This window comes from Plectropomus leopardus, chromosome 18 (assembly GCF_008729295.1).
Source record: "Plectropomus leopardus isolate mb chromosome 18, YSFRI_Pleo_2.0, whole genome shotgun sequence".
In the NCBI taxonomy this organism is placed as follows: Eukaryota; Metazoa; Chordata; class Actinopteri; order Perciformes; family Serranidae; genus Plectropomus; species Plectropomus leopardus.
The window spans coordinates 16,038,381-16,064,996 of NC_056480.1; the positions used below are offsets into that span (position 1 = coordinate 16,038,381).

The 26,616-nt window shown below is 41.7% G+C and overlaps 1 protein-coding gene across 1 annotated transcript; it reads right to left on the reverse strand.

Annotated features, from left to right (window-relative positions):
- Positions 1-2,690: 2,690 nt before the first annotated feature.
- Positions 2,691-26,091, reverse strand: igf2bp3 (insulin-like growth factor 2 mRNA binding protein 3). Its single transcript, XM_042506562.1, has 16 exons — positions 25,208-26,091; positions 24,218-24,278; positions 18,350-18,398; positions 14,536-14,587; positions 14,189-14,252; positions 13,103-13,378; positions 11,232-11,366; positions 10,635-10,757; positions 10,325-10,460; positions 8,775-8,906; positions 8,509-8,581; positions 6,792-6,913; positions 6,559-6,633; positions 6,144-6,275; positions 4,031-4,144; positions 2,691-3,719 (listed from the first exon to the last, which is right to left on the reverse strand). The coding sequence occupies exons 1-16, from the start codon at positions 25,380-25,382 to the stop codon at positions 3,618-3,620; spliced, it is 1,821 nt and encodes a 606-aa protein (XP_042362496.1). The 5' UTR covers positions 25,383-26,091; the 3' UTR covers positions 2,691-3,617.
- Between the last annotated feature and the right edge of the window lie 525 nt (positions 26,092-26,616).

Here is a 26,616-nt window from a genome sequence, read left to right on the forward strand (position 1 = left end):
AAAACATACCTGAAAATAAGCACTAAATGATAAAAAAATAAAATTATCATTAAATGTTTTTTTGGTTGAAATTCTCAGATCTTTTTCTCATCACATTTTACTAATTTCTTGCAATATGTAGAACATTTCCTGCCAAGTTGCTCACTGCCTTGTCTGTTTTCAAAAGCAGGATTAACAATGTTGAGCATTATGTAATTTTTTATGAATCAGCAGCTTCTGTACAAAATAATCTGTATCAATCTTATATATAGTTTTGGTGAACCTCTTGGTAAGCCATAGCCAAAACTGTTTTTAAGGTTGGGATAACTTAACCTGCTTCCTCAATAGCTTCCAATTAGGTTTATTGTGGTGATGCCAGCATAACCACACAAGAAAATGCTTATGCAATGTAAGTTAGCAGACTGAATGTAGAAATATAGTATATAGTACATGTGACATTGTTGAGAATGCACTTTTTCTTTAAGTACCTCAGGCTGTTCTGCTGTTTGTTTTGTAAATGAATAAGCGTTTTAGAATGCACCTCTTTACTCTAAGAAAAAAAAGGAAAAATTGAAGGCTTTGGCATTTATAGGTTATTATGAAATGTTTTTACTAGTATAGACCACTTAAGATCAAATTAGGTTGTATGTGGCCCAAGAACTAAAATTAACTTGCAGATTCTTTGCCCACACAATATAAAAGGAAGCCAGACGATAATCTTGGAGGGGGAAAAAAAAGGGACAAACGCCACCGTTTAATTATTATTTTTTTTTAATTCAGAGGCATTTGACAAGTGGAGCTGTGTGTGAAGGGGAGGTGAAGGGGCACAAGCATGGTTGCAGAAAGGGGGAGGAGGGAATATCATGCTGAAGTTAGATCGCTTTTCCAAAAAAACTCAGAGACCCAGTCCCTCATATCTGTCTCATACCAAGAGGATGTTCCACATTACACAGCCAAGAAATGCTAACAGAAGAAAATAGCTACCAAATCAGCGAGTGAGTGTAGCAACTGTGAAAGACAAAAGGGAAAAAAAGACAGGACTTGTATCTATTTTGAAGTCTTACAAATCAGAAACAAAAAAGGCAGGCCCTTTTTTTTTTTTAACTGTATTTTCTCGTTTTAACTATTGAATGCAAAATCAAACACGTGATTTGACCTTTTTCACAAAAAAAACCCAAGCAAAAGTTCAAATACATGTAAGCCACACCACCAAAAATAGAAAGCAGAAAGAAATAAACCATTGTTTGAGGATTTCAATTAAGCCAAAAGGAGTATATATAAACACTGGCAAAAGAAAATATTTTTGATCACTTTTTCGATTAATCTCTCAATTCTAAAGAGTACATGATTTTAGTTTAAGTTTTCATTCATATCTGGGGAAGCATGGGGAGGCGTAAAGGAGGGGTTGGGGGGGCTAAACTCTAACAAATAGAAGAATGCCTCTACTTCAAATACGTGTCTAAAGAGGTAGATCAAAACAAACTGCAGAGGAGGAAAGGGATGGGGAGGGTGGTTTGGCAGGAAGGAAGCAGGGGATCGGGAGGTGTCAGGGATATTTTTAAGTATCACTTGTGCCCCTCAGTTTAGCGCGGTGTTAGGATGGCACGCCCATGTAGAAAGAAGTGTTCGGGGGGACTGAGGTATCGGTGCGCGCTGGCGCTCAGTGGGGGCAGGGTGGGGTGCATCGTGCCACAACAACCCCCCACCCCCTCAGCTGAGGTAGACGGCGTTCTACTGTGGAAGCATGGATACACTCGAGCACAATCAACATATTTACATTCGGCATGAAGAGACAGATGAAATAAATTGTATATTTAAGATTTGGATTCCTTTCCTCTTTTCATACCCCCCAAGTCAGGGTTCATTCAGTATTTTGTTTGCCTTTTCTGGCTTCCCTGTTTGAACAACAAATTGAAACATCAAGTTACATTTGTGGGTTACAGAGAATGTCTTGTTTAAATCATTTTTCCTATAGCGAAAAAAAAAAAGCGTCTATCAGTGTGACTCCCCCTACCCTCACCATGCAGTGAACGACGTTAACATTGACTTGATGGCCTGGCTACAAGGACCACTCCGAACTGACAAAGCTTGCTCTATGAAAATAAATCTAGTCGGGCTTGGACCTTGCTTAGACACCATCGTTAAAGAAGGTGGCCGACAGCCTGGGAACAGAACAGACAAAAAAACAAACGCTCTGCTGACTGTAGGGCAGCTAGAGGGAGGACCGTTACAGTCCGCGCTGCACTGCCCTGACCACAGCCCTCCTAGGAAGGCAAAAAGGATATTTTTTTGACAAATTAAAGTACCATTACCAATAAAAATGTCAATCCCAAAACTAAATGGCATTGCTGCAATTATACGGTTGGCATTATTTGCATGTCTTAGTTGTTTTGTAGATTTTTTTTTTCAGAAGATGGTGGACCCTCAGGGGAAAAACTGAGGCGATTTTCTCTCGATACTCCTGTCAGCCGCCAGCTGAGGGGGCGCCAACTCTTGCTCCGGGGCTGCTATGTACAAATAGATTTTATGTACAGGGTCATCTTAAGTCACACATACACATGAACAATGCCACCTAAAGCACCAGAGTTGAAGGCAAGGTCAGTTGGCAGCTGACCAAATTTTAAATTTTCTTAAAAAAATAAAAATGTTCAAAGACTATCAGCTTTATAAAGTATACAAAATACCACAAAAGCAAAATAAAAAAGAAAGGAACATTTTTCATATATATATAATCATTTTCTTTTCTCTTCTGAGGTACTAGATCCTGAGGTAGTTACGTAAAATGCATATTAAATTGGTTTTTCTGGGCAGCAGCAGTTCGGCACCGTTTCCCTAAGTGTCAGTCGCGGCGCTGCCCTCACCTCTAAATATATATTCATCTATGTATATAGGTCTATCTATAAAATGCATCCAAATTTATAAAATGCCACTATCATTACAAGAGCAGGACGCCAAATATAATCCACCCTTTCAGGGGTCCTGTCCTGAAACAAGAATCTTTCCCCTAAACATGGCCCACCCAATCTGAGCCAACCCTCCCCCAAAATAAACCTCTCTGTCGGTCCAACCAGGACCTTGATAGCAATGCCTTTTCCTTTCCACAGAAAACTCATGAGAAAGCTTCATCAACCAATTAAACACTAAAAAAAAAAAAAAAAAAAAAAAAAAAAAAAAAAAACTAAATCTGAAGTCAACCAAAACATCTGGTCAGGTTTGAAGTACCACACCAAGGAGGTGATAGGAGGGGGATCCTTATTTCTTCTTTGTGTTTCTAGTGTAAAAAGAGGACAAAAAAATTTTTAACACACCCGTGGGGGGGGAGGAGAGCGGTCGAGGGGTGCGTACATGTGAGGGCAGGTGACATAGTTGGGAGCCCTCAGAAGTACATTCTCAGAGATGCAGAGAGGTGAGGTGGGTGGAGGTTTAGAGGTGTGGGGTCTCTTAATAGCCACATTTGAAAGTTCATCAAGTAAGACAAAGAGGGGTGGATGTTTGGTTGGGTTCTGATAACCTTTGACCCCTGAGATGAACATTTCGACCCCTTGTCTCCTTCGTCTCCCCCTGGACTCTGCTGCATCTGTGCATCTGTCGAGTCTTCTGGCAGATTCAGTCACCATTCCTCCAGGTCCGCTGGAGCTTTACTTCCTGCGGGGCTGTGGAGGTTGAGCTCCTGATGGGGGCTTAGGCTGCTGCTGCCTCCTCACCTGGGCCAGGATCTCCTGAATCTTTCTCTGGGCCAGCTAGATGACAAACGAGAACATGTTAAGACCCGATCACAGCACAAAGCAATTAAATTAAGAGACCTTAAAAAAGCAGATCTGATCATGACATCTTCAAGCGATGTCTTGTGGTCACATCCATGCTTTTCTCAGCACGCACGGGATAACAGCTGATTCTTTGTGGGCTGTGTTGGCCCAAAAGTTGCAAGGACCTTTGTTCAAAGACAAAGCTGAAGAAAGACGGCTTCTTAGTCATGCGTCTCTGGGGAATCAAACCTGAGGCTTTTGCACTTTGAAGATGTGTACATCTTTGATTCTCTAGAAAAACCCACCTGGCATGCAAAGAAGTGTCCGCTGATCTTCACTATAACCTGGTCATTTTCATCAGGCGTCTGGTCCCTGGGTACCACCACCTCTGCACAGGTCAGGTTCTGTAGGTCATTTACCTGCAGCCACAATAAAATGACAATGAAATAATTACGACAAAGTATTTCTCTGCTGGAAGGAAAGATATTTTTCACAAAACTGGCCTGTCTATGCACTAGAAAGATGAAATGTGTGCTGTATGAGTAAACAGAAAAAAAGGGCTATGACATTTGATTTTGCTTTAGAGGCAGAAAACCTTCAACTACCAGAATCCATTGCCCCGCCCTGAACCAATAAATTAGAAAAGCATGATTATATTGGACCTATAAATTAATAAAATCAGCCAATAATGGGAAATTTTCATTATTGCTTATTATTCCAAATATGAAATTATAGCCAATAAATAGAACCGATAATACAAAATGGGACTGCTTTCATGGACTTAACAAGGGAAGCATGTACAAACTATAGAACAGTAGATGGCGATACACCTTTAAAGTTGGTTTGCAAACTGCAAATAAATACAGCAAAGAAAAAGTGCAGCATGTTGGCTAGAGTGCCAAAGATGTTGTCACATATGTGGACATCTTTCACAGTTTAAGTTGAAGACAACATGATTCCACTGAGGGTCTGACCGTCCGACTCCCCACCAGATCAGTCCACTTCCTGCTTCCTGGTGCAGAGCTCATATACCTGCGGCAGTAAAGTTAGTGTCCTTGTGTCCTGTGGGGAGGCGGAGAGACTTAACTTTCCATTTCAGTTACTTGTGCTTGACCCAACGACAGGTCTGTTTTGACAGATATGTCAAAACATTTAATTTAAATTTTTAGGCGAAACGCTCTGTACAAGCCTGTGTGTGTACGCTCTGTGTGTGTGTGTATATATATATTTCAGTTACTTGTGCTTGACCCAACGACAGGTCTGTTTTGACAGATATGTCAAAACATTTTATTTTATTAATTTAAATTTTTAGGCGAAACGCTCTGTACAAGCCAAAGTATACTGTGTGTGTGTGTATATATATATATATATATATATATATATATCCCTACTTCTTGGTACATATGTTCCGTCATACACATACAGAAAGCATTTGACGGTGAGCAAGACGCAAGAACATCACAGAAAATGTACCCGTTGTCTGTGACCACCTACAGGCAAAGGAAGTATGCGAGCACGTCTCAGAGCATATTGGCTGAAAAAAATGCATATTTTCTATCACTACACTAAACGCTCTCTGCTGGTTGGCGACGTAATGCAGCTTAGCCGTTATAAACATAGGACACAATATGACAGCTGGCTGATAAACAATCTCTAATTTTAGTTACACAATAAAGTCAAAATAGTTACTGAAAACATTTTGGGGCAAGAAATAGTGATTGCACTAACAGAGGAGTGCCCATTAGCTCACCTGGTAACGCAAGCACCCCATGTACAAAAGCTGTATCCTTGCCACAATGGCTGCAGGTTCAAGTATAACCTTGGCCCTTTGTTGCATATCATCCCCACTCATTCCCTTCCACACTATAACTGTCCTGTCAAAATGATGGCAAAGGCCCCAAAAATAATCTTAAAAAAACAACAACAAAAAAAACCCAAACAACCCAGTAACAGAGTCTTGGTATATATTTTAAACAGCACTGCCTGGTTTTATAGTTTGATCTGAGAGAGAGGAGGGCAGTCTTTCCCTTGATCTGCTTTTGTGCTCTTTGTGTTTCTGTAGTAGCAGGCATACAAAAATGCAGTACAATCTGTAGTTAGAGCAACAGCCCTAGAGCCAACAAAAAATCTGCTGGATGACGTGAAACGCATCATGAAGCAGATTTGAGCTGAGAAATCTGAGCGGCTGGTAAGACAGAGGGCAGTTAATTCACACATACAGCCCACATCATTATGAACAAAAAGCTGGTTGAAAATCTGCAAAGTATCCCGTTTTAAGGGTAAAGAATTGGGTATGGACAACACCATTTTTCATTTGTTTGAAATAAACTTAAGTGAATGCCAAGTTACACTTCGCTGAATCCTGGCTTGGGTTTGTTCAGCTAATGTAGTGATTAATGACTCTGCTCCCTTGTTTACCGTTTTTCCACCCTTCCCGATGACTCGTCCAGCAGCATAGGAAGGAACCTTGATGTGTGCCTCCAGCTTCACCTCTTCCTTGGGTCCAAAGAAATTCTCTTCCTTCAGTTTGCTAAAGATGCGACACTGAGCCTGCAGTTGGACAGGTTCGATTACAGACTTCTCAAAGTGCATTTTAGAAATTAAACTCTTTTTTTCAAGGAAAAACATTTCCATACTGGCTGTAAAGAGCCACTAACATACTAATAAAAGCCAATGAAAACAAAAGTAAATGAAACACAAGAAAACTGACTGCAAAATAAGTCAAAGAGCTGCCAACGAGCTGCTACCATCAAATTTTACAATGTGGCTCCATTCTTTTTATTTCTGCTAACAGTGTTTTATGTGTTCATATGGCTGTGAAGAGGTACAACACCTTAAACTGAGCCTCTGGTGGTCCTATGATGATGACCATCCTCTGTTTGGCATCCATTCCTTCTGCAGGGGCAATCTGAAAAGAGGGCAGACAGCCAGCATTAAATACAAATAAAAAAACCGGCAACCTTCACTTATGCTTCCAATTCCTATCAGTCAGTGACAGCAGTTAGACAGCTGGCATCGACACGTTATCATTGAGATTCCAAACTTCACTTCCTGTCCGTCACTCACCTTGATTGAAGCTCCGGCGAAGTGTGACAGCTGTTTGATGTGTTGACCCTGTTTTCCAATGATGGCTCCCACCGCAAGCGCAGGGATGAATAGGTGAACTGTCTCCGACTCTGGTGACCCTGCTGGGTATAAACACTTTAGTGCCACTGCGACCAGGAGCTCACAGACAAACTGTAACTGCAGGCCACTTGCTTCAGCCATCAATGCGCAAAATGCAGACTGTGAATCTAGCAAAAGCTGTCCCAATTCTTTGAGCCACATTGGAGCTCATTGCCCTATAGTCATTACATCCAGTTGGGTATTTAACACCACTGGGTTCTTATTCATTTCTGAAGGAGAGCACACTATATGTTTTAAAACGCGCCCTGAGTTTTTGGTCTGCTTTACTGCTCAGAAAGAAACCAATAATCCATTGGCTAAATGCTTTTAAAAAGACAAATCTATAATGAAAAAGCCAATATCTGAGCATGCCACATGCATGCCTTGAGTAATTCCATCTAGAGTTCTCAATCTGAACCCAAGCCCAGTGGGTCCCGATGAACCAACGATTCTGGCAAAAATGTGCATTCATTGTCCAGGTTATTGTCCAGGCCAGGGAGGGTCGTGTTTTTTTTTTAAGAACAAAAGATAAATAAAAAATTTTAATAAATATGTAAATAATATAAAAAATGAGCACTCTGTATTTAATTTAATTGCTTAACTTATTTAATTATTATTTATTCAAAATGTATGTATTAGCCTATATATGATTAATATCATCTCCGGTTTCAGCACCACGCAGCAGATCCCCTCTTTCCTCCTTGCTCTGCAGGATGGGAGAGAAGAAGAGGGAGCAGCCAGACTCTGTGCACGGCTGTCTTTCCCTCCTCACGGTTTGAGCAGAGAGCTACTCTGTCAGGTGAATACAGTGTGGAGAGTTTGTGATCCACTGAGCTACTCCATTTTCTGCTGAAGATGCACGTGGCTCACGCCGCCAGAGAGCCGGTGTGTCCCGGGCATCAAAGGCCAACTAGTGTTTTTTCGGGGAGGTTGGGCTTGGTTGCTTCGATGCTTCGGATAGGCCGGGTTCGGGCTTCAACTGACGTGTCAGCTCGGGTTTTGATTTTTGCAGCTCGTTGAGAACTCTATTTCCATTTAATAAACATCAGGTGGAAAGTGATATCTGGATAGGTTTCATTAGAGGAGACAGTGTTTGCAGATACCTTGTTGCAAACTTCACAGCACATCACTTGTGTTTTAGAGTGTGTGACTGACTTGAGGCTCTGGAAGAGGTGGTGGTTTTCATCTTCCAAGAGGGACAACAAGTAACGCTTGTTGATTTTGGATCAAGCCCAATATTCCAGTCAATATGTCATCTGAGGGTACACTAACAACTTGCTTTGGCAGGCTTCAAATCGAGGAGAAGGGCTTTTAGTGCTCAGGATATGCTGTTTGAAAAAATATTCACATTCCAAAAAATGCAAATGCATTATTTTGGAGAAATAACACTGTTAAACATGTGGTGGTTTAAAATATGGCAAGTAGCCAAGCTTCTTTCGCTCTCCATGACTTGTTTCCTCATCGAGCAGGTTAACACTGGCACACAGATTAGGGGCTTTCTCAAAAAGGTCAAAGATCAAGGGGCAGCTGGAGAATAACTTTGATGTAGCACACCCTGCCCCCCGTAATCCTGCAGCGAGCAGCCTCAAGCCGTGCAAAGCACTTTGGGACGGGTGACTTACAGCAAGGGGCTGGCTGCTCGCCGACAGCATAGAAGCCCAAAATGGCCCCTCGCCCCCATAAGGGCTGCACTAAAGGAAAAAAAGAAACATGAGGCTGAGTTGCTAAAGGCTAAGTGTCTTTTTTTAATGAACTATAGCTTCACTTGCCTCACCCAAGAAGAATAGCGAGTTTTAAGTAAAAAATATAGCCAATCCATGGCTTGTGATGGTGGTGCAAAGAGCAAACCGCTGTATTATGTGCAACAAAGAGACTGTCACTTACTCCAAACACTGAGCATCCACCGTGGGCTCCAGGAGGGGGCACACTGGACATGGAGGGAGCCATGCCTGGTGCTCCACTGGGGAACAAACCCAAAGCATTGAGATTCAAGCCTGGAATCAGGTTGGACTGGAGCTGAACAGAAATGAGAATATCAACATTAATACAATATATACTGACTGTGTGCTTGCTCATTTATATACTGTTTGAGACAAGTAAATACTTCAAACGGGAGCTAACATATAAAAATTCATCAAGCATCTCAGAGTAACATCAGCTTTTTATGTACATTTATTACGTACATTTTGTAAACAGCATGCACACTGTGTAATAAGCTTTATTTTCTCCAGGTTCAGTACTCGCATCCCCCGTGTTCAAAGCAGTCAAACTTGAAGAAATATAGTCAAAGACTTGAGTTTGAAGTAATCTGAATATTGCTGGTTTTTAGTCAGCTTCCAATCAGAATTTTCCTGAAAATTAAAAATTTTCTCTTCATATAAAAAGGGCAATAAAACTATTACTCACCCCATGTAACACTGAATGTGTGAAGAAAACTGTTTCTTGCATGCTTCAAACGTGAAGGAGGAAAATTCTTGATGAATTGCAGTAAAGAGGGTCCGCGTTTAACGATAGCAAAACTGTAACAAAACATCCGTTTACAGACTCACAACATATGCGGGATATATTTTGTGGTACTTTCCAAACACATGCATTTTTGCTAAAACCATACCATTTAAAATTGAACTGAATATTGAATTTTACGTCACTGAACACAGGAGCTGCTAGTCTATGGCTGCTTCAATCAGTTTGTGTTATTGTGCGACATTAGTGACTCCAAACTAATGATTTAAAGCTTCAAAGTCACACAATAACAACAACTACGCATTGAGGCAGCAATAGACCAGTATTGGCTGTTTTTGTCAATGGAGTCTGGCTTTGAAGGGAGCATAGATTAGTCTCAGACTGTTTGTTCTGAGCATACCACTGGATAAATGAAACACGGATTATACTGTGCAAGTTGTGTTGTGTTTGTTAAAGGATGTTTTGATATAGTTTTGCTGTCCTTTGATGCGATCCCCTATGACTTCAGCTCAAAAATTTTCTGGTTTTGGATTCTCTGTTCACCATGGAGGCATGTGAGAAAAAAGTTTTCTTCAACAATTCAAAACAACATGAGGTAAAAAACTGATATTCAGATGGTTGTTTGGGAGGTAAAGTATGTCTTTAAAAGGGACCTGCTTAAAACAGTAAAGTTCTACTAGAAAACCATTGCTTGTTTTTTTTTTTGAAGTGTGTGTAAGTTGCATCACAGTGATTACAGATATGCAAATGCTGCTATTGTAGCAGTATTTCCAGATTACTGTTGTAGACGTAAAAAAAAAAAAAAGTTTGTGATTTGTTTCTTATAAACAGTATTTCTGTCTGGTTTCCTGTTTTTATATAAACTTAAGTAATTTTCTACTGGAGCAGACTTGGTTAATGACAAAAAAAAAAATCCACCATTCACACACTTTTAAAGAATTGTTGTTTTCATTTGAAATAAATATGCTTACGTTCATAGCAGCCATATCACTCTCATACGATTCCCTGATCTTCCTCATCAACTCCTCTTCAGCTTTTGCACACGCCTCGATGCAGCCCTTCACTGTGATGGTCCGCTCTGGTTTGTACAAAGTCAAGTCCTGGAGACTGGACAAAACAATGGACAGGAAAAAAAACACAACTGTTTAATTCTGACAAAAAAAGCATATTTACAACAACATTAAAAATGCATGTCATGTTGCTTAGCAGTAGTTTTATGAATGGGCTGCAGAGACTACAAAAAGCATCAATGAAAAGAGCCATCTGTGAAAACAGACTTACGCTGAGATTGTGATCTTGGTCCCCGTGTCCTGCTCGATTTTCTTCAAGTTGCGTCCTTCCTTCCCAATTAACCTTCCTACGAAGTTGTTGTGTGCAAGTATCTTCAGTGGGATCTCCTCAGTACTGCACAAGACAGATAGGATGCTTTGTTAAATGCTCCTTAACAGCAACTAAACATTCAGATCACACCTCTCCTACAAATGTCTATTTTGTCTTGCCAGTTTGTGCACCATCGGTACCTCACATTATGTTTTTTTCATATTCCACATACAAGCTGTAAAAGCACATTATCTTTGCCAATAAAGTATCCATCCATCCACATCTGCCAACTATGAACAGACACAGCTGTGCACCAAAACAGATACATTACCATTTCTCAACATGCATAACCTACTCAGTTTGACTGGATAGTTACACATGAAAAAGAAAAAATGACTGATAGCATTTAAAGAAAGAGCCCAAAAATTTGAATTAAGGCGATTCCATTATTGGAAATCTGATTAGGCCAAGGGTGTGTTTAAGAAAACATCTGCTTCTGATCTTGCATGTTTAACTACAGCAGATATTCTGTCTAATTTTGTTTGGATGCAAACTCACAACTTTGTGTCAAGGGCCTCCTTCTGCATGATCTCCATGATGGTAGCACAAGCGTTCGAACAACCTTCAGGGGTGGAGTGAATTGTGATGGGCTTTTCTGCAGCACCTGCATTTTCTTTCCTATGTATGTCAATCCTGGAGTAAAGACAAGGCAAAATTATTTGTACATTACCTTTTAATAACCCAGGGAAGTCAAAGTGCTGTACATAGGACAAAGGCATTGAGACAAGATATAACAGAAACAAGGTATTAAGAAGAAAGTAAAATAGAGCGTTAAGATAACAGAATAAGAGTGGCAACAGAACAAATGTTACAGTGAAGTAACAGTGTGGTGTGATATATTAATAAATATCCCCAAAATCTAGTAAAAGGTCTTTAGACCTGATTTAAAAGACAGAGCTCGAACAGACCTCAAGTTATGTGGGAGTTTGTCCCAAATCTATTCGGTGATTTATAAACCAATGAGAAGCGTTTTAAGGTCAGTTCTGTGATACACAAGAAACAAGTGTGAAGATCTCAGAACTCAAGTGAGGTGATCCACTTTCCTGGTCAGAATTAACTGCCTGATTGACTTTTAGAAAAACCTGTAGAGATAGTTCATGACTACACCAAACATTTCAGGTTTGTGGGTTTTAATTTTAGCAATTGGAGGTGCACACTGCCTTTTAAGTGTTTTTTAGCAATTGGAGGTGCGCACTGCCTTTTAAGAGTTTTTTTGGGTCCAGAAATAACTATTTCAAAATGTGACCATAGTTATCGGTTGATATAGATGTATAAATATGCGAGACACCTGCATAATAATGGTAAGATATGTCATTGGTTTCTATAATTTGCGCTAGTGGAAATCAGCAGATGTTGAAAAGCAGAGGCCCAAGAATGGAGCCTTGGGGGACTCCACCTGTATTTTTTTTTTTTTTTTTTTACACTTGGATGTAAAATTACTAATCAACACAAAGTATAGTCTCTGTCCTCCAAATAGGATTTAAACCAGTTGTCACTGACCATATTGAATGCAGCAATGGGATATAATAATACTGTGACTGAGTTTTTTCCACTGTATGTGTTTAAGTGGCTGTTACTCAAGACTTAAACAAGAACAGCCTCAATGCTGCAGTGAGGTTGAAGTTCAAACTGGAAAACACCAGAACAACTGTTTGGCTATAGAAAACAGCCTTTAATACTTTTACGATAAATGGGTGGTTTGATATGGACCTACTATTGTTCATTTGCGCGTTGCCAAGATTGCTTTTTATTAGATAATTGCATTTTTCAGGGCCCTTGGGAATTAGCTTGAGTGCAGACATATTAGCTATCTGAAAAAGATCTGATGCCGTGCAGTTAAAAACATTTGAGGCAAGGCAGCAGGAGGTAGGTTTCAAAGACTGCGCCAAGGTTATATGGTTGACAGGATCAAATTGTGATATGCTGACTGAATTGGTCTTAAATGAACACAAGTACAATACAGAACCAATGCCTTTTATGGTCGAACTGATAGCCTGTCCAGTTTTCAGAATTTTGTCAGTAAAGAATGACTTAAATTGTTTGTTCATCTGTCAACAGTAGCAAATTCATTACTATTGTTTTAGGGAATTCTGTCAGGAAGGAGTGTCTCATTTTTCAGTTTTAAATTATAAATGCAGTCTCTTTAGGAACCTGGAAATTTGTTTTTGCTGCCTGGATTCAGCTTTCAGACACTTTAACAGGTTGCCATTTCTTCATGGTGATTTTTTTTTTTTAACTGCCAGAAACTACCTTTACCTCAGTGGGAGGAAGTGAAAGATGATTAAGCCTACATTAATGCTGTAATGGCACAGAAATGGGAAAGAACAAATTCACAGGTTCAGTATAATTCCTGACCTCCATGTACGTACTTTGAGTGAGTCTGTTTGGTGATGTTGCGGATAGTGTTGCCTTCTTTGCCGATAATCGCTCCTACAAATTGCGTGGGAACCAGGATGCGCAGCGGGACTTCTGGTATTTTGGAGCGGGCGCCCAGACCTGGAGAGCCGGAACGAGGGGGTCCACGGGCATTAAAGCCTCTCCTGCCCCCTGCTGAGGGACCCTCTGGTGCAGCCGTCTCATCTGGGATATATGACACTTTCAAGGCATAGTTCTCCATCATAGATCCATTGAGCTTCTCCATTGCCCTGGGGAGCATATAAAGGGACGTCAGTCTCGAAAACACTTGATAGCCACTGAGCAGGTATGATTTAACAACATATAAAAGCTTTAGTGAAATGCTCTGTTGAGGCAATTAACATAAGGCACAGAGTTTGATTTCTTTCCCATCTCCTTATCAATGGGGGAATCCAAAGAGTGGGGTTAACAAAACAACATCCAAAGGCTTTGGTCCAAAATTAAAACAGTTCATATCTTGAATGATGGGCACAAGGAGGTGGGAGCTCCTTACAAGCCCAACATACTGAATAAACATCACTTCTTGTGAGCAACGAGACATTCACTCTCAAGATAGCATTCACACTTTATACGCATCTGCCTTGTCAGCCTCAAGAATTTAGATTTGTAGTAAAACAATCAATTTTGCTTGGAGACTCCTACAACCACTCGTGCAGAGAGCAACATTGTAGTATGATTCATGTACACCAGGGGGCACCAGATGGCTAATTTAACCCCCCACCCCCACCCACCCCCTCTCCCTTCAACACACACACACACACACACACACACACACACACACACACACACACACACACACACAAACACACAAACACACAAACCCCTCCTCCCTGTCATCATTGCATGTCAAATTAAACTAGACTGGCTTTTTTAAGGAGGAAATCAGGTGCACTATAAGAACACTAGTCAGAGGCAGTTGGTGTAATTTCCAACAAGGAATGCTGGGTAAAGTGAAAAACTTCACGTCAAAGACATCAAGACAGATGAGCTGGAGGTTAATGGTGTGAACACACTGCATGTGCGTGTATGTGTGTACTCACAGCCTGGCCTGCTCCTTGGCTCCATATCGAACGTTGACTACTGCAGTCTCTGTGTCAGTGTTTACTGTGGGGGGAACACGCAGCTGAGTCAATCCACACACATTCAATGGTACTGACACAATTTACCAACACGGGATACTTTTACATGGTTAAACAATTACTAGAAAATTCTGCAATGATGTTTTTAGAAAAACAAAAAAGAGAGAAACAAACAAATCAAATAAAACAAGGTGGTTCCAGTTGTAATATAAAACAAGGCTCACAAATATTAAAGGTGTGTTAAGGCAAGGTGGAGGAATTATGTTTTAAGCAAATTGCGACACAAAGATTAAAGAATCTGTATTTACCTTGTTCACAGCTCTCTACTGCACCATACTGGGCAAGCATACCATCCAAAACCTGGGAGAAAGAAAAAGAAAAGCCAAGATTTTTTTAGACTTTGAAGCTTCTGACCAGAACCTGTTAGTGAGCAGGAGCTCATCTGTGGGAACCAGCCCCGCTCGCTGCCAGGACACAGTCCATTAATTCTGAACCCCAGAGTTCAATGTTGAGTTACGTGGATAAATTTGCTGCCTTCTTGTAAAAGCCTGTCCACCTCAAATTATGACTCTCCCCTTCGGGCACTTGTATGGTGTTCCAAGTAGTGAATGGTTTTTCTAACATTTTTAAAGTCTTTATTTGAAAAGTACCCATGTATTCATTATAAAAACCATTTCAAGAAAAAATATTAAAGTAACATTCACAAGCAGCCCACTATTCATCTTAAAATATACATGGATTTAAAAATAATCAGAAACATGGATTTAAAAAAAAATCTGGTTAACCATTTTACAAAAAAAAAAAAAAATCTACAAAGCCATGGATGCTTTAACTAGATAGACTTTTTGAATATTGTCAAAATATTAAATGCCTACAAGGAAATACCCAGCATGTTAGAATCATATTTTAAAAATGTTGCTTTATTGAAAATGCATTCAAAAGAAAGCGCCGCCACGCTGGCTATCTGCCCAAATCTGGACACCACAGGATTTCAATTCATAGATGTGATCAAATGCGGGCGAGAGGGGGAGCGAGGGTTCTAAGCTAAGCTAAGACATCCGACCATGCTCAGTCCAATCCAAGGCCACACCCCCAAGAGCTCAACCCCACTTTCTGACCAACAAGACTGCGTCCCTGCCCCCCCACTCCACCAACCCACCAACCGCACACCCTCCCGCCTCCCTGCCATCTCCACTCCCCGTCATTGGCTGCTCCTACACTGATATGAGTTCCCTGAAGCTAAGAGTTGCAGGCTGCTGGCTTGATGCTCCGACTGTCCGTCCACCATTGACGGCCAATGGGAATCCAGGCCATTCAGGAAAGGGTGGGGTACATTCCAGCAGGAAGCAGTGGCTGGGGGAGGGGTACGAGTTCATGCTACACATTCTGTGAATCGGCGCACATGGAAGGGAAAGGGGAAACTATCCAGGCCCACCCACCCACTACAGCTTGTGAACACGCCACTACTCTCGCCACTATACACTTTGTGTGGTTACAAACACCATGACCCATTGTCTTATCTACCTGATAAGATACATACAAGGCCTTTGCATCAAAAGATCCCATTCTATTCCGTTTCCTCCATTCTTTTAAACCCCTCCCCCCTCCGAGGGGGAGAAACCTCCATGTCACCTTTAGAGAAAGCAAACAGCACGCTCGCTACATACTAGGAACATGGGTGGATCTAGAGCTGCAGTTGAGGGACATGCGTAGGCATAGCGAGCCCACCATTACAAAACACTGAGGCTGTCCGTAGCCATTTGCTCACACAGAGTGTATCAGACTGAAATCTAAAGCCATGTATTAACCTTGCAGTCTTACAATATAGAATATTACAGGACAAATTGTGCAATTCAATAAGAAAATTCTCATTAGGCTTCCATAGTCTTTATGGAGCAGAAAATTAAAATGAACAACACTACAGGCACACGCCATCACGGCTAAACCTCTGCAGAGGAAAGAGAAAAAAAAAAGTCACGCAAAGCTGTGTTACATGAGATTCCACGCTGAGGTTAATACTGGGATCTTGAGTTTGACACAAATTATTTCTGATAAAAAAGCTACGGTGAAATTTGTGAGTCTACTTCATAAATGTTGAAATTTAAGTCCAGATAAATTTACGTGTGCCCTGCAGATTAGTGTGTGATCAAACTAGAACGAACTAGAATGTAGCTGACACTGAATACTTTTTACATACTTATCACATGCAGAAAAAAAAGAGATATGCAGTGTATGGACGGACACACACACACACACACACACACACACACACACACACACACACACACACACACACACACACACACTCTCTCTCATACACACACACACACACACACACACACGACTGTTGCTCAACACATTTTTTTCCCCCACTAATCAGGCAGTGGCCTTGAAATCTGACCATGTTACAGCTCATAATTTCTTTTGATTTGATCTATTTTTTGACTCTTTTTGCCCATTAACCCTTTATGGAATACAAAACAAGTGGACTGTATGCAAGACTGTAACACTGACCTTGAGCATCCGATTTACTGCTTCAACTCACTTTAAATACTCTGTAGAAACCTGACATAAGAACATCAAATGAACTCGTCTGTGTTCTATTTATTTATTATCATTTCAAACAAGGTTTTCTGAAGAATTTCTTCAGAAAACATGACAGTGTTATTTTAGCTTAATATCAAGGGTCACTACCAGGCTTAACCCAAGCTCATGTGAAATAATTTGTACAGTTTTGAAGTTAGTTGTAGACACAAATATTCCAGCACAGCTATCATTTGAGAGGACTGATTGCAAGGTGTGAATTGTTATTGTAATTTTTTTTCTTAATGTGTGACCTCTGCCTGAGTGGAGTGTATATGAATGAGCTTGCAGACAACAGAATGGACATAATGAAAACATATGTTTCAGATTTACTGTACTGCATCTCATTAAAATTGCACAAGCACTTTTGTAGAGTTTATATATTGTATTTTAGTAAGCACTATCTTGAGTGTATAAAAAATGTAAGATGAAGAATTGATTTTTTTTCTGTAATTGGTTTTAGTTTAACCATTATAGTATTTTCAAGGACACCATAAACTATGTTTTTAAATTAGGGTAGATTTATATCTCTTACAGACTCCCCATGTCAACATTATGAGCTTCTGACATTTAACATGACCACTGACTGGATTGCATTGAATCGTACAGATGTTGTTTGTGTTTTCTCCACCCTCTACATGTCAAGGAATCACTCACACATGTGCATTGTAAATATAGCACATCACTTAATTTCCTGACTCACTGTGCAAAAAGAAACACACAAAAACTAGACCACCACATAGCACTGAAAATAAAAAAATTATTTTCTAAAAAAAAAAAAAAGAAATATCCCAATAAACCATATAAGGATTAGCACACTTGGGTTGGCCACGTCACAGTGCCTCTCGCATGAATGTTTCACAACTCCACAGACAATACACTTGGTTTATTTTTATTTCTACGTTTTTTTTGTGAGAGAAAACACATGGTGCGAAAAGGCATTCAGTGCCTTTCAAACTAGCCCATGCGACTGGTGGTGAAAGACAACATGACAGAACAATTAAGTCAGGTCTGCCATTTTAAGCACATCGGATCCTGTGTAGCCTAAGAATCACTTCAAAACCAGCAGCAAGCATTTTCAAAACGCTTTAAAAACATGCCAGGTAGATAGCCAACACTTGACAACATAAAGCTGACTGCTTAAAGTTTTGTCACATGCCTGACCCGACCAAATCACCACAAGACCTCGCTGCTTTTAAAGTCTTCCAATGTCTTAGTAAACTGTGACCACCTATCATGGCTTCCTCACGATCCTGTGTAGGAAGAATTATAAAAATCCAACCTTAAAATCCACCAACTACCAAATTATCAGTGGGGTATTTTTTCCAATCATTGCTGTTCTACCAATCACAGTTCAAACCACTGGTCAGAGTGTTAACACTGGCCTTATATTGTAGCCTTCAAAGGAATCATGAAGTGCGTGCTGAATTGAAACCCAAAGGGAGGCAAGGTGACTCCAGAGGCCACTAAATGAGAGCCCAGTAGGGCTACCCCAATGTGCCCCGCCCTGGAAGCAGTTAGCAGCCTGTTAGCACTCACCTCCCACTGCATGTGAGGCGGGATGTTCCTGATCTGCAGCTTACAGCTCCTGGAGAGAGAACAAGGGAGGAAGAGGGTGGGGGATGGATAAAAGGAAGATGGAGAGAAAAGAAATTGATGAAGGTAGATGGGAAGAGAGATGGGAGAAAAGACAAAAGAAAGACAGTTAGTGGCTGACAATACCCAGAGTACAATCACACAAATGACAGAAATGGGTATTTTAATTGGAAAAAAAAAAAAAAACACACAGCAGGTCTTCATTCCCTCTGAACATCTAGTGAATGAGACCAGGGTGGAGAAGCTGCACATATGACCTCTGCTTTAATTCCATTCCCAACCCAGCAGGTGCACTGAGACACCCCGGGTAAAAGGTGGGAGGAAGTGATGTGGGCAAAGGAAGAAAAAGTGGGCAAAGGGGGGATTTGGAATCACCGCTGGGTGGCATGAATTGAGTTCTGGGTGCACAAAATTACAAATCATGCTAAAAACACACCGCACCCTTTGTCCCAAATCACCAATTGTGTCACACAGAGTGCGAAGAACGGGATGGGTAAGAGACGTAGGACTGTGAAGTTGCAAAAGGCAGCAGTAAGAGGCATCAACAAGGAAGAAAAGGAATTAGAAAAGACAAAGATGTATCTGAATGTCTTGTCTACACTGTTTGAGTCGAGCATGTGCCCTGTAGCATTGCATCATGAGGATTCAACCATTGCAAGGCTCAAGCCCACTCTTTACAACTAAAACAGACACTTATCCAGGAGCATCCAGCTGTTGTATCAAAAATGGGGGAAGGGAGGGGGGCGTGGTGCTGCAGGTGCCAAACGGAAACTAAGGGGAATCTCTGCTAGCCGCGTCACACTAAATAGGAAGATTCAAAACTGCGTGCTTGTTCATAGAGTGTGTGCATACAGCAGAAGCAAGTGGAGACTAGCAGCTACAATGGTGCTGCTGTGCTCCGTCACTAGCAACAAACGGAGACAGAAATCCCCAATTCACCCTTTTAGCTTGAAGGTGCCCAATTTAGTTACACTTTTGTGTACAGCAGCATGAGTGTATACACTGGCTATGAGTGGAGGTCATGCAGACAATGGAACTTGTGGATCAATGAGTCAGAGTTTCACAAGTGTCTGCATGCATGTGGACGTTGTATAAAAATGTGAGAAAAGTGCAGGCCACTCCAAAGTCCACTGCCTGTTGACACGCACAGATCTACAGGAACAAAATGTACACATGGCCAAGAGCTGAAGCATGAACACACACACACACACACACTCACACACACTCACACACACTCACACACACTCACACACACTCACACACACTCACACACACTCACACTCACACGATGTGGAATCACAAACCCTGACCCCCAACCCATTTCCACACCAGCTTTTAACTCACTCCATACATACCTGCTACATATGCAGCTAATTTAAACTATAGTGTGTGTAGATATTACTTCCTTTCCTCTGTGTAAAAACTTTAAAAGTCATAGTACACACACACACACACATCTCTTGTTCTTTACCCCAAGCTTCACTGAACTGTTAAAAAGAGATCCGAATGCAGCTCATCTACTTGTACAAGATGCTCCACTGCTACTGGTTTTCTAATCTGCTGCATAGAAGATAACACCTTACAGCAAGCTGCATTTCTAAACTTACTCTTTACATAATGAACTCACTTAAGTAAATAAAGAGACGTAAGGAAAGGCAATTTAAAAAAAAAAAAATTACACACAAGCACATCCATGAGCTAACACATACTGCACGTGTGCAACAAGGGTCACAGCAGTTGGAATTCCTCCGCTTAGTCATTACAACCTCAATCAAGTCAACAGCAGTTCAACGACATATTTAATTTGAGACATTAAGAAATTTTAAATGGCCAAATTGTTAAGAAAATTCCCAAATAACTTCCAAGAGGAATTCCAGCCCTTTCCGGCCCACTGTGCCATTCCTGGCTGATCCGGCCCCCCTCTCCCCACACATTCTGTATGCTCTGCATTGCGGTGGGAACGCCATGCGAAATGTGCAAATGCACCAAGCACTTCCAGTCGGATTAACCTATAGCTCCACACACAGAAGAAGTCAGCCAGGGTATGGGGTGGGGTGGGGGTGGTATACATTCCCTAGTCCAAGCCTTTGATTTGGGGAGGGGGGGGTTGTGTGCGTGGGCGTGGGGGTTTGGGGGGGGACTAGGCCTGTTTCAGGCAAGGGTAACAAGGGCCCTCTCTGCCCTGTGGGGGTGGGGCCCTGTTGCCATGGACACGGACAAGTCCACTGACAGGAACATGTAGAGCGGGGTTAAAAGTGGGAGGGGGAGGGAAGGAAGGGAGGGCCAGGAGTGACTGGGGTTGGCTCGTCATGTGATGGCCAGGAGGAGGCCGGGCTCCTTATTTACTTTTAAAATGGACCAATATTCTACATGTTCACCCGCTTCCTTCACCGCCCAGCTGGGACCTACTGGACCTGCAAGTGGGTGTGTGGCAGTATAAGCTTTACAAAAAAAAAAAAAAAAAAAAAAAAAAAACAAGCACGAGGATTCACAGGTCAAGCATTATAAGGCTATACGACTTATGCATCTCCACTTCTTAATCATCAACCCACACTGACACACTCCACGTCAACACCATCAGGGACACACCAGACCTGTGCTCTACGCCCATCCACAGCCACTGACTATTCAGTATGCAGAGGTTCTGAATGACTGAACTCCACACAGTCTGGTTTCCGCTGCCCTCTCACAGGCCTTATATGCACACTGTGCACCCAATAAGCTAAATTCAACACTTGCGTTTGGATAGATTGGTTTGGAATTCCCTCAGAGAATTCCAATGAGTTGAATATCAACAGTTAGAAATGACTCAACTTCTGCAAACACTATTACACATGTGCGTCTGGCCACCCAACTACACAAAATACATTTTAAATACATTTAAGAGAAAGCAAAAATACAATGTCATTTTGATTTGAAGCCTAGCAAGAGGGAGAGTAAAGAGACCTTTGCTCGCAGTCTGGATAAAACAAGGGGCCACATTCATAATTCTCTGGCACCCCAAGTCTCCGTCCCAAATCCCCGTTTTTGCAGGTGGGGCCCCACAGTCACCCCGTGACCCAGAATTCTTGTAATAAGAGCCAGGAGCCATTTCTAGAAACAGCACTGATACAATCTACACTATTGTCTGAATTTATGGAATTTTTTCAATGCTTGGTTTAAAAAAAAACTAAAAAAAACCCAGCAAAACAACAATAAGAAATATAAAAAAGCTAAAGCTTTACACCACTCACTAACAACAATTTCTACACTATGTATTAAGTTGTACATCTATGAACAAAGTAGGTTTAATAAACATTTCCCTCTCCCACACTCACACTCACACACACACACACACACACACACACACACACACACACACACACACTTGGAGCCACCCCTCCTACAGCCATGCCATTTTCTTTCTGTACATGTGACTATGCCGGTATCTGCATGTGGGGATGGGCAAGCTACTTTTATTTCGATTTAACGAACAAGAGGAGCATGATCTGACCCAGGAAGTCACGTCAGAGTGTACACAATGATGACACTGTTGCAACTCACTTTGACTTACAATTAAAGATAAAACAAAACATTTGGGGTGAATTAAAAAAAAGAAAAAAATGCTCAATTAGCAGCTGTTGGCAAAAACAAAAATGCATGTGTGGCCCAGTTGTACAAACAAGCAATTTCATAAACTTTTTTAAAAAGCTGGTTCAAAAATAAAAATAGAATTGCCATTTTAAACAGTTGTCAATTGTAGGAAAATGGTTGTTTTAACTTAAATATAAATACATTTATTAGATTCTGATTAATGACTAGTTTCCTGCTGTACAGTTTACATACCTTCAGGGTTAAAAAAAAAAAAAAAAAGCTCTAGATATTGTCAAGAACGAGTGGGTGTCATCTTTAATGCCAGATTTAAAAATAATAAAAAGCCAAGCACAGAACATTTTAAGAAGTCACACAGTGAAATGTATTTGTGCATTAGATGGCTGGACAGTTCAATAATGACACACTACTAATAAATGTATCTGTGGACAAGACTGTTTTTTAATTGACTGAATTTTGTTTTTAATGTATACTGGATATTTTTTGTAGTCACTATTGAACACAGCGGACATTTTGCTAATGCGCAGGAGATATTTTAGACGGCTTTTGGCCACATCCATGACAAATTCAGAGGAATGTACATCAAGATGTTTCATTACGCGACGTATTTTGGCCAATGTAAAACGCCACGCTCCACAGCATGTCACCCTACCCATTTCTATCTTTATGAGCCCCAAACTGTAGCCACCCCGCCTTGATCTCTGTCTGCTGTAGCACTTCCCCTTGCTGAGAGGTTCAAAGGTTAAGCCATGGTGATTGGCCGAGCCCACAGTTGATATTTGCAGGTTGGAATGCAAAGAGGGGCCCCAGTGTACAACTGTGTGTGTGTGTGTGTGTGTGTGTGTGTGTGTGTGTGTGCATAGCCTACACTCAGAATACTGTTCCCATTGACTACTGTTGTGTTCCATGTTGTAAAGGGAGGGCACGTTTTACTTTTTTGAAGTGTGGCTGAAACTCGACTCTGTTGCTGCCATAGCCACCACAGCAGGCTGCACTAAAAAGACAGAGCAACGTCACCAGTTTTTCATGACCAGGAAAATTTGGAGGAGGGTGTCAAAATTTTTTAGAATCCCCCATGTGGCTCACCTGGTTTATTTATCCAAAAGATAAAATTTAGACCTAGAGCCTACCAAGCTGCCAGGGGGGAAACTTGTGTGACACTTAGGTGGAAAATACATTTCACGTAAGGATGTGTAAAAAATTTCCTTCTTTGTCCTTTTTTAGCTCTACACACTTTCTATTATCAATTTAAGCCACGTATATAAGCCTACGTGTTTCACCTCCTCTCTCGTGCGCATTCAATCAAACTTATAAAAAAAAAAAACAGACAAAACCAGGCATATAACATGTAATACCTCTTAGAAATTGTTACACCAATTACCAAGCGAGAATCATTTTGATTTAATTCATGCGAAGGATTAATTATGACCGAATTGCGTCACCACCAAAAAATACGCACACAATGCCAAAAAAGCTGCACTATTTTACGCCCTCAGCACAGATTACGCAGACCCTACACAAAATATTTACAGTACGCTTTTGGGAAATCATTCACATAAACACGACTATCCAAGTGTGGCTACGGGGGTCTGAGTGAGTGTAACTAAGGGTTTTTTTTCCGTGACTTGGGCCCCAAACCTCCCATTGCACTCGCGTTTGGGAGTCCATCTCATGCAACAGCAGCACAATGTGCAGAGGAGGGCGGAAGCGCAGGGCAGGCAGGGAGAATGACGGGCAGATCTTTCTCAAATGGACGACTCCACAAGGCCTGTACGCCTCGAATCCAGCCTGCACTTACTCTGAACACATTTCAACCAGCACACACGGGCTTTTACTAATCGCCCTGAGGTTGGAGCTCAAATGAAACCCAGAAGTGTACGTGTACAAAAGCACACGAGCGAGAAAATACAAGCTAGCTAAACCCAAAATGCACGACGGTTTTGAGACCACACCGTAGTCATGGCGAGAGGAGGGAGTACACCACCATACGCCCCTTTCATTTGACCCCAGAGCATTAAGAAAAAAAAAAGACCTCATTAAAGCAAAGTGAAAATAGTTACTATTCAACAAAAACATTTCCAGCAAATATCACTTAGAAAAAAAAATATTTAAGGAAATTGTTACAAGAATTAAAAATAACAGTAAGATGGAGCTCCCACGAATTAAACCACAGGGCACTACATTTAAAAAAAACAACAAAAAAAAAACAACTCGACCTACCTTTGACGTTTAGGGACCGAGTGCTCCACTTCGAGAACTTTCCCATGAAGTTCAACTTTACCTAAAAAAAACAAAAGCAACACTATTAGTGTCATAAATCATTTGACCTTCTTTACAGGCCTCTTTTCCTGTTTGTGTAAATATATTACGAGTTTTACTCCTTATTTTGTGCAGTAGGCTGAAATATAAATAAGCACACGTACACATTTTTTAGCAGAGTGATATTTGTAGGAGAAATTGCTCGAAAGTGTGCGAGCCACTGAGCACGAGCACACAAATGAGCCAGGCATTAGCCCCCCATTCGTATAATTATACGAGTTGAGCTAAATTGTTACGTGTCCCGTTATGTGCAGGCCTGACTATAATTTAATAGCAAATCACGAGACGAAGTGGATAATATACAAGAGCAGTGTGGCTCAGTTAGTTGGCCTACATTTGACCAACACAATTAAACCACCTGGTGTGTCAGCATGGGCGAAATGGCTTCACAATGTAGCGAGTAGTGGCCACTGGAGAAGGCCTACAGTTAGAGACCTGGACAAGAGTACGAGTTCAAATTGAAGCTGGTAAAAAGCAGCAGCCTGTGCTCCTAATCGAGCCAAAGTGGGCTGTGTGATAAAGCCCACAATAAGGTTCACTTCTCGGCGTCCACAGCCCGCTGCTTGTTCGCCCCACTGCCCCTGAACGGCACATAACCTGCATTAGGAAAGCCTTGGTATTTCTCATCCCCATGATTGTGTTTACTCGACCATTTTATCAAGCTACACTCAGTGAAATTACAAGAGCAGGATTTCACTCAAACCCATGGCAGCTATTTGTCTGAGCCCCCGGTGTCAAAAGGCCAAGTAAAGGTTGTGTGAGAGAAAGAAATGCTTGGATACACCCCCACCATACAGGATTCAAGTAAACGCACACGATTGCAGCACTTGGTGCGTCTTTCCAAACGCCACTTTTTTTATTCAACAACAACAACAAAAAATAAATTCTCACCTGAAAGAACATCGATGGCCTTCATTGCAGCTTTCTCGTCCGGGCAATCCACAAATGCATAGCCGGTTTTGACAAGAAACGGACCACTGTGCGGGATCTTCCACTGCTCAAAGATAGTTTCGAAGTCCTCCTCGCTCGCCTCAGCGCTCACGTTACCAATGTATAGCTTATTCATGTTCTGCGCCGAAAAGGGACAATCTTTACGCTGAGGGAGAGATAGTTATTTGCTCTGACGGATGTGCAGTGTTTGGAGTAGCCTAAATCGCCTTTACTACTACGGAGTGGCTGTGGCGTGCTTCCCGGTCGTTCAAGCCACAGATAGATTTAAACTGGCAGCCTCACAGTGCGTTTGCTCTCCCTCGCCCCTCTGTCTCTATCGCGCAATAAATAAATGCTCAATTATTAATCTCGTGTCTCCAAACGATGGCGGGCTGGGTGAAAAGGAGGAGAAACTACTTTGTGTCTTCCCCCAAACCCCTTGGCAAAGAGACAGAGAATGTCACACACACGGTAAGGCTGGCGCCCGCCTCTAAGTCTAGAGCCTAGAATAAGAAGAAGAAGAAGAAGAAGAAGGGGGTGAAAAAAAATCCTCCGCTATTCCGGCTTTTTTGAATGAGCCACGTGTTCAAACTACAAATCAGCCCACACGTGAGGAATCCCAATTGCTCAATTAAGTGTTTGGGATTGGGGAAAATTGCACGGGAATCTGGGGTGGGGACAGCAGAGGGGAGTGGAGAGAAAAAAGGAGGGGAAGAGTGGATTGGTGTTGGGAAAAAACCTGGCGAGCTATGTGCGTAAAGGGATTCCGTGAGAACCCAGTGTATCTTTACTAGAATCACATTCGTGTGCCTTTCTCTGCAAAGCCCCGATTCTCATTGGTCGGCTGTGGAATAGTAAAACGGCAGTGCGCTCACGCACGCCCATAGCAGGGAGACGCTGATATTGCGGGGGCTTGTGCGCACGGCTGTGCTAAGTGCGCTGTGCTTATGACACATGAGGAGCAAAAGGGGTGGGGCCATTCATAAATGATGTTGCTTTATATTGTTAAATTGCACGCTGGACACATTTAAATTTGGGAAACTGGACGAGGGAGGGCCCCTGCGCTACTGGTCGGGCCCTCGCGCAATATGGGAATGACACGTACTGCTATCCACATGACGGCATCCATCTTCTCCAACTAGAGTGCCCTCCCTGATCCACGACTCAAAGTCCAACAGCAGGCCCGACTTGCCAGTGGTCACTCAAAATGATATTGAGGTGGGTGTCTTTGGGCGAGACTAGTGTCGCCACGCCACTCGTTTTGTCCAACTTTAAGGCCGTTTGGCACAACGAGGAGGCGTTGGCCATGTGGACCGAATGCACATGGCGAATCCTCGCCTATACCTCCGGCATGGATCTGCATTCACCAA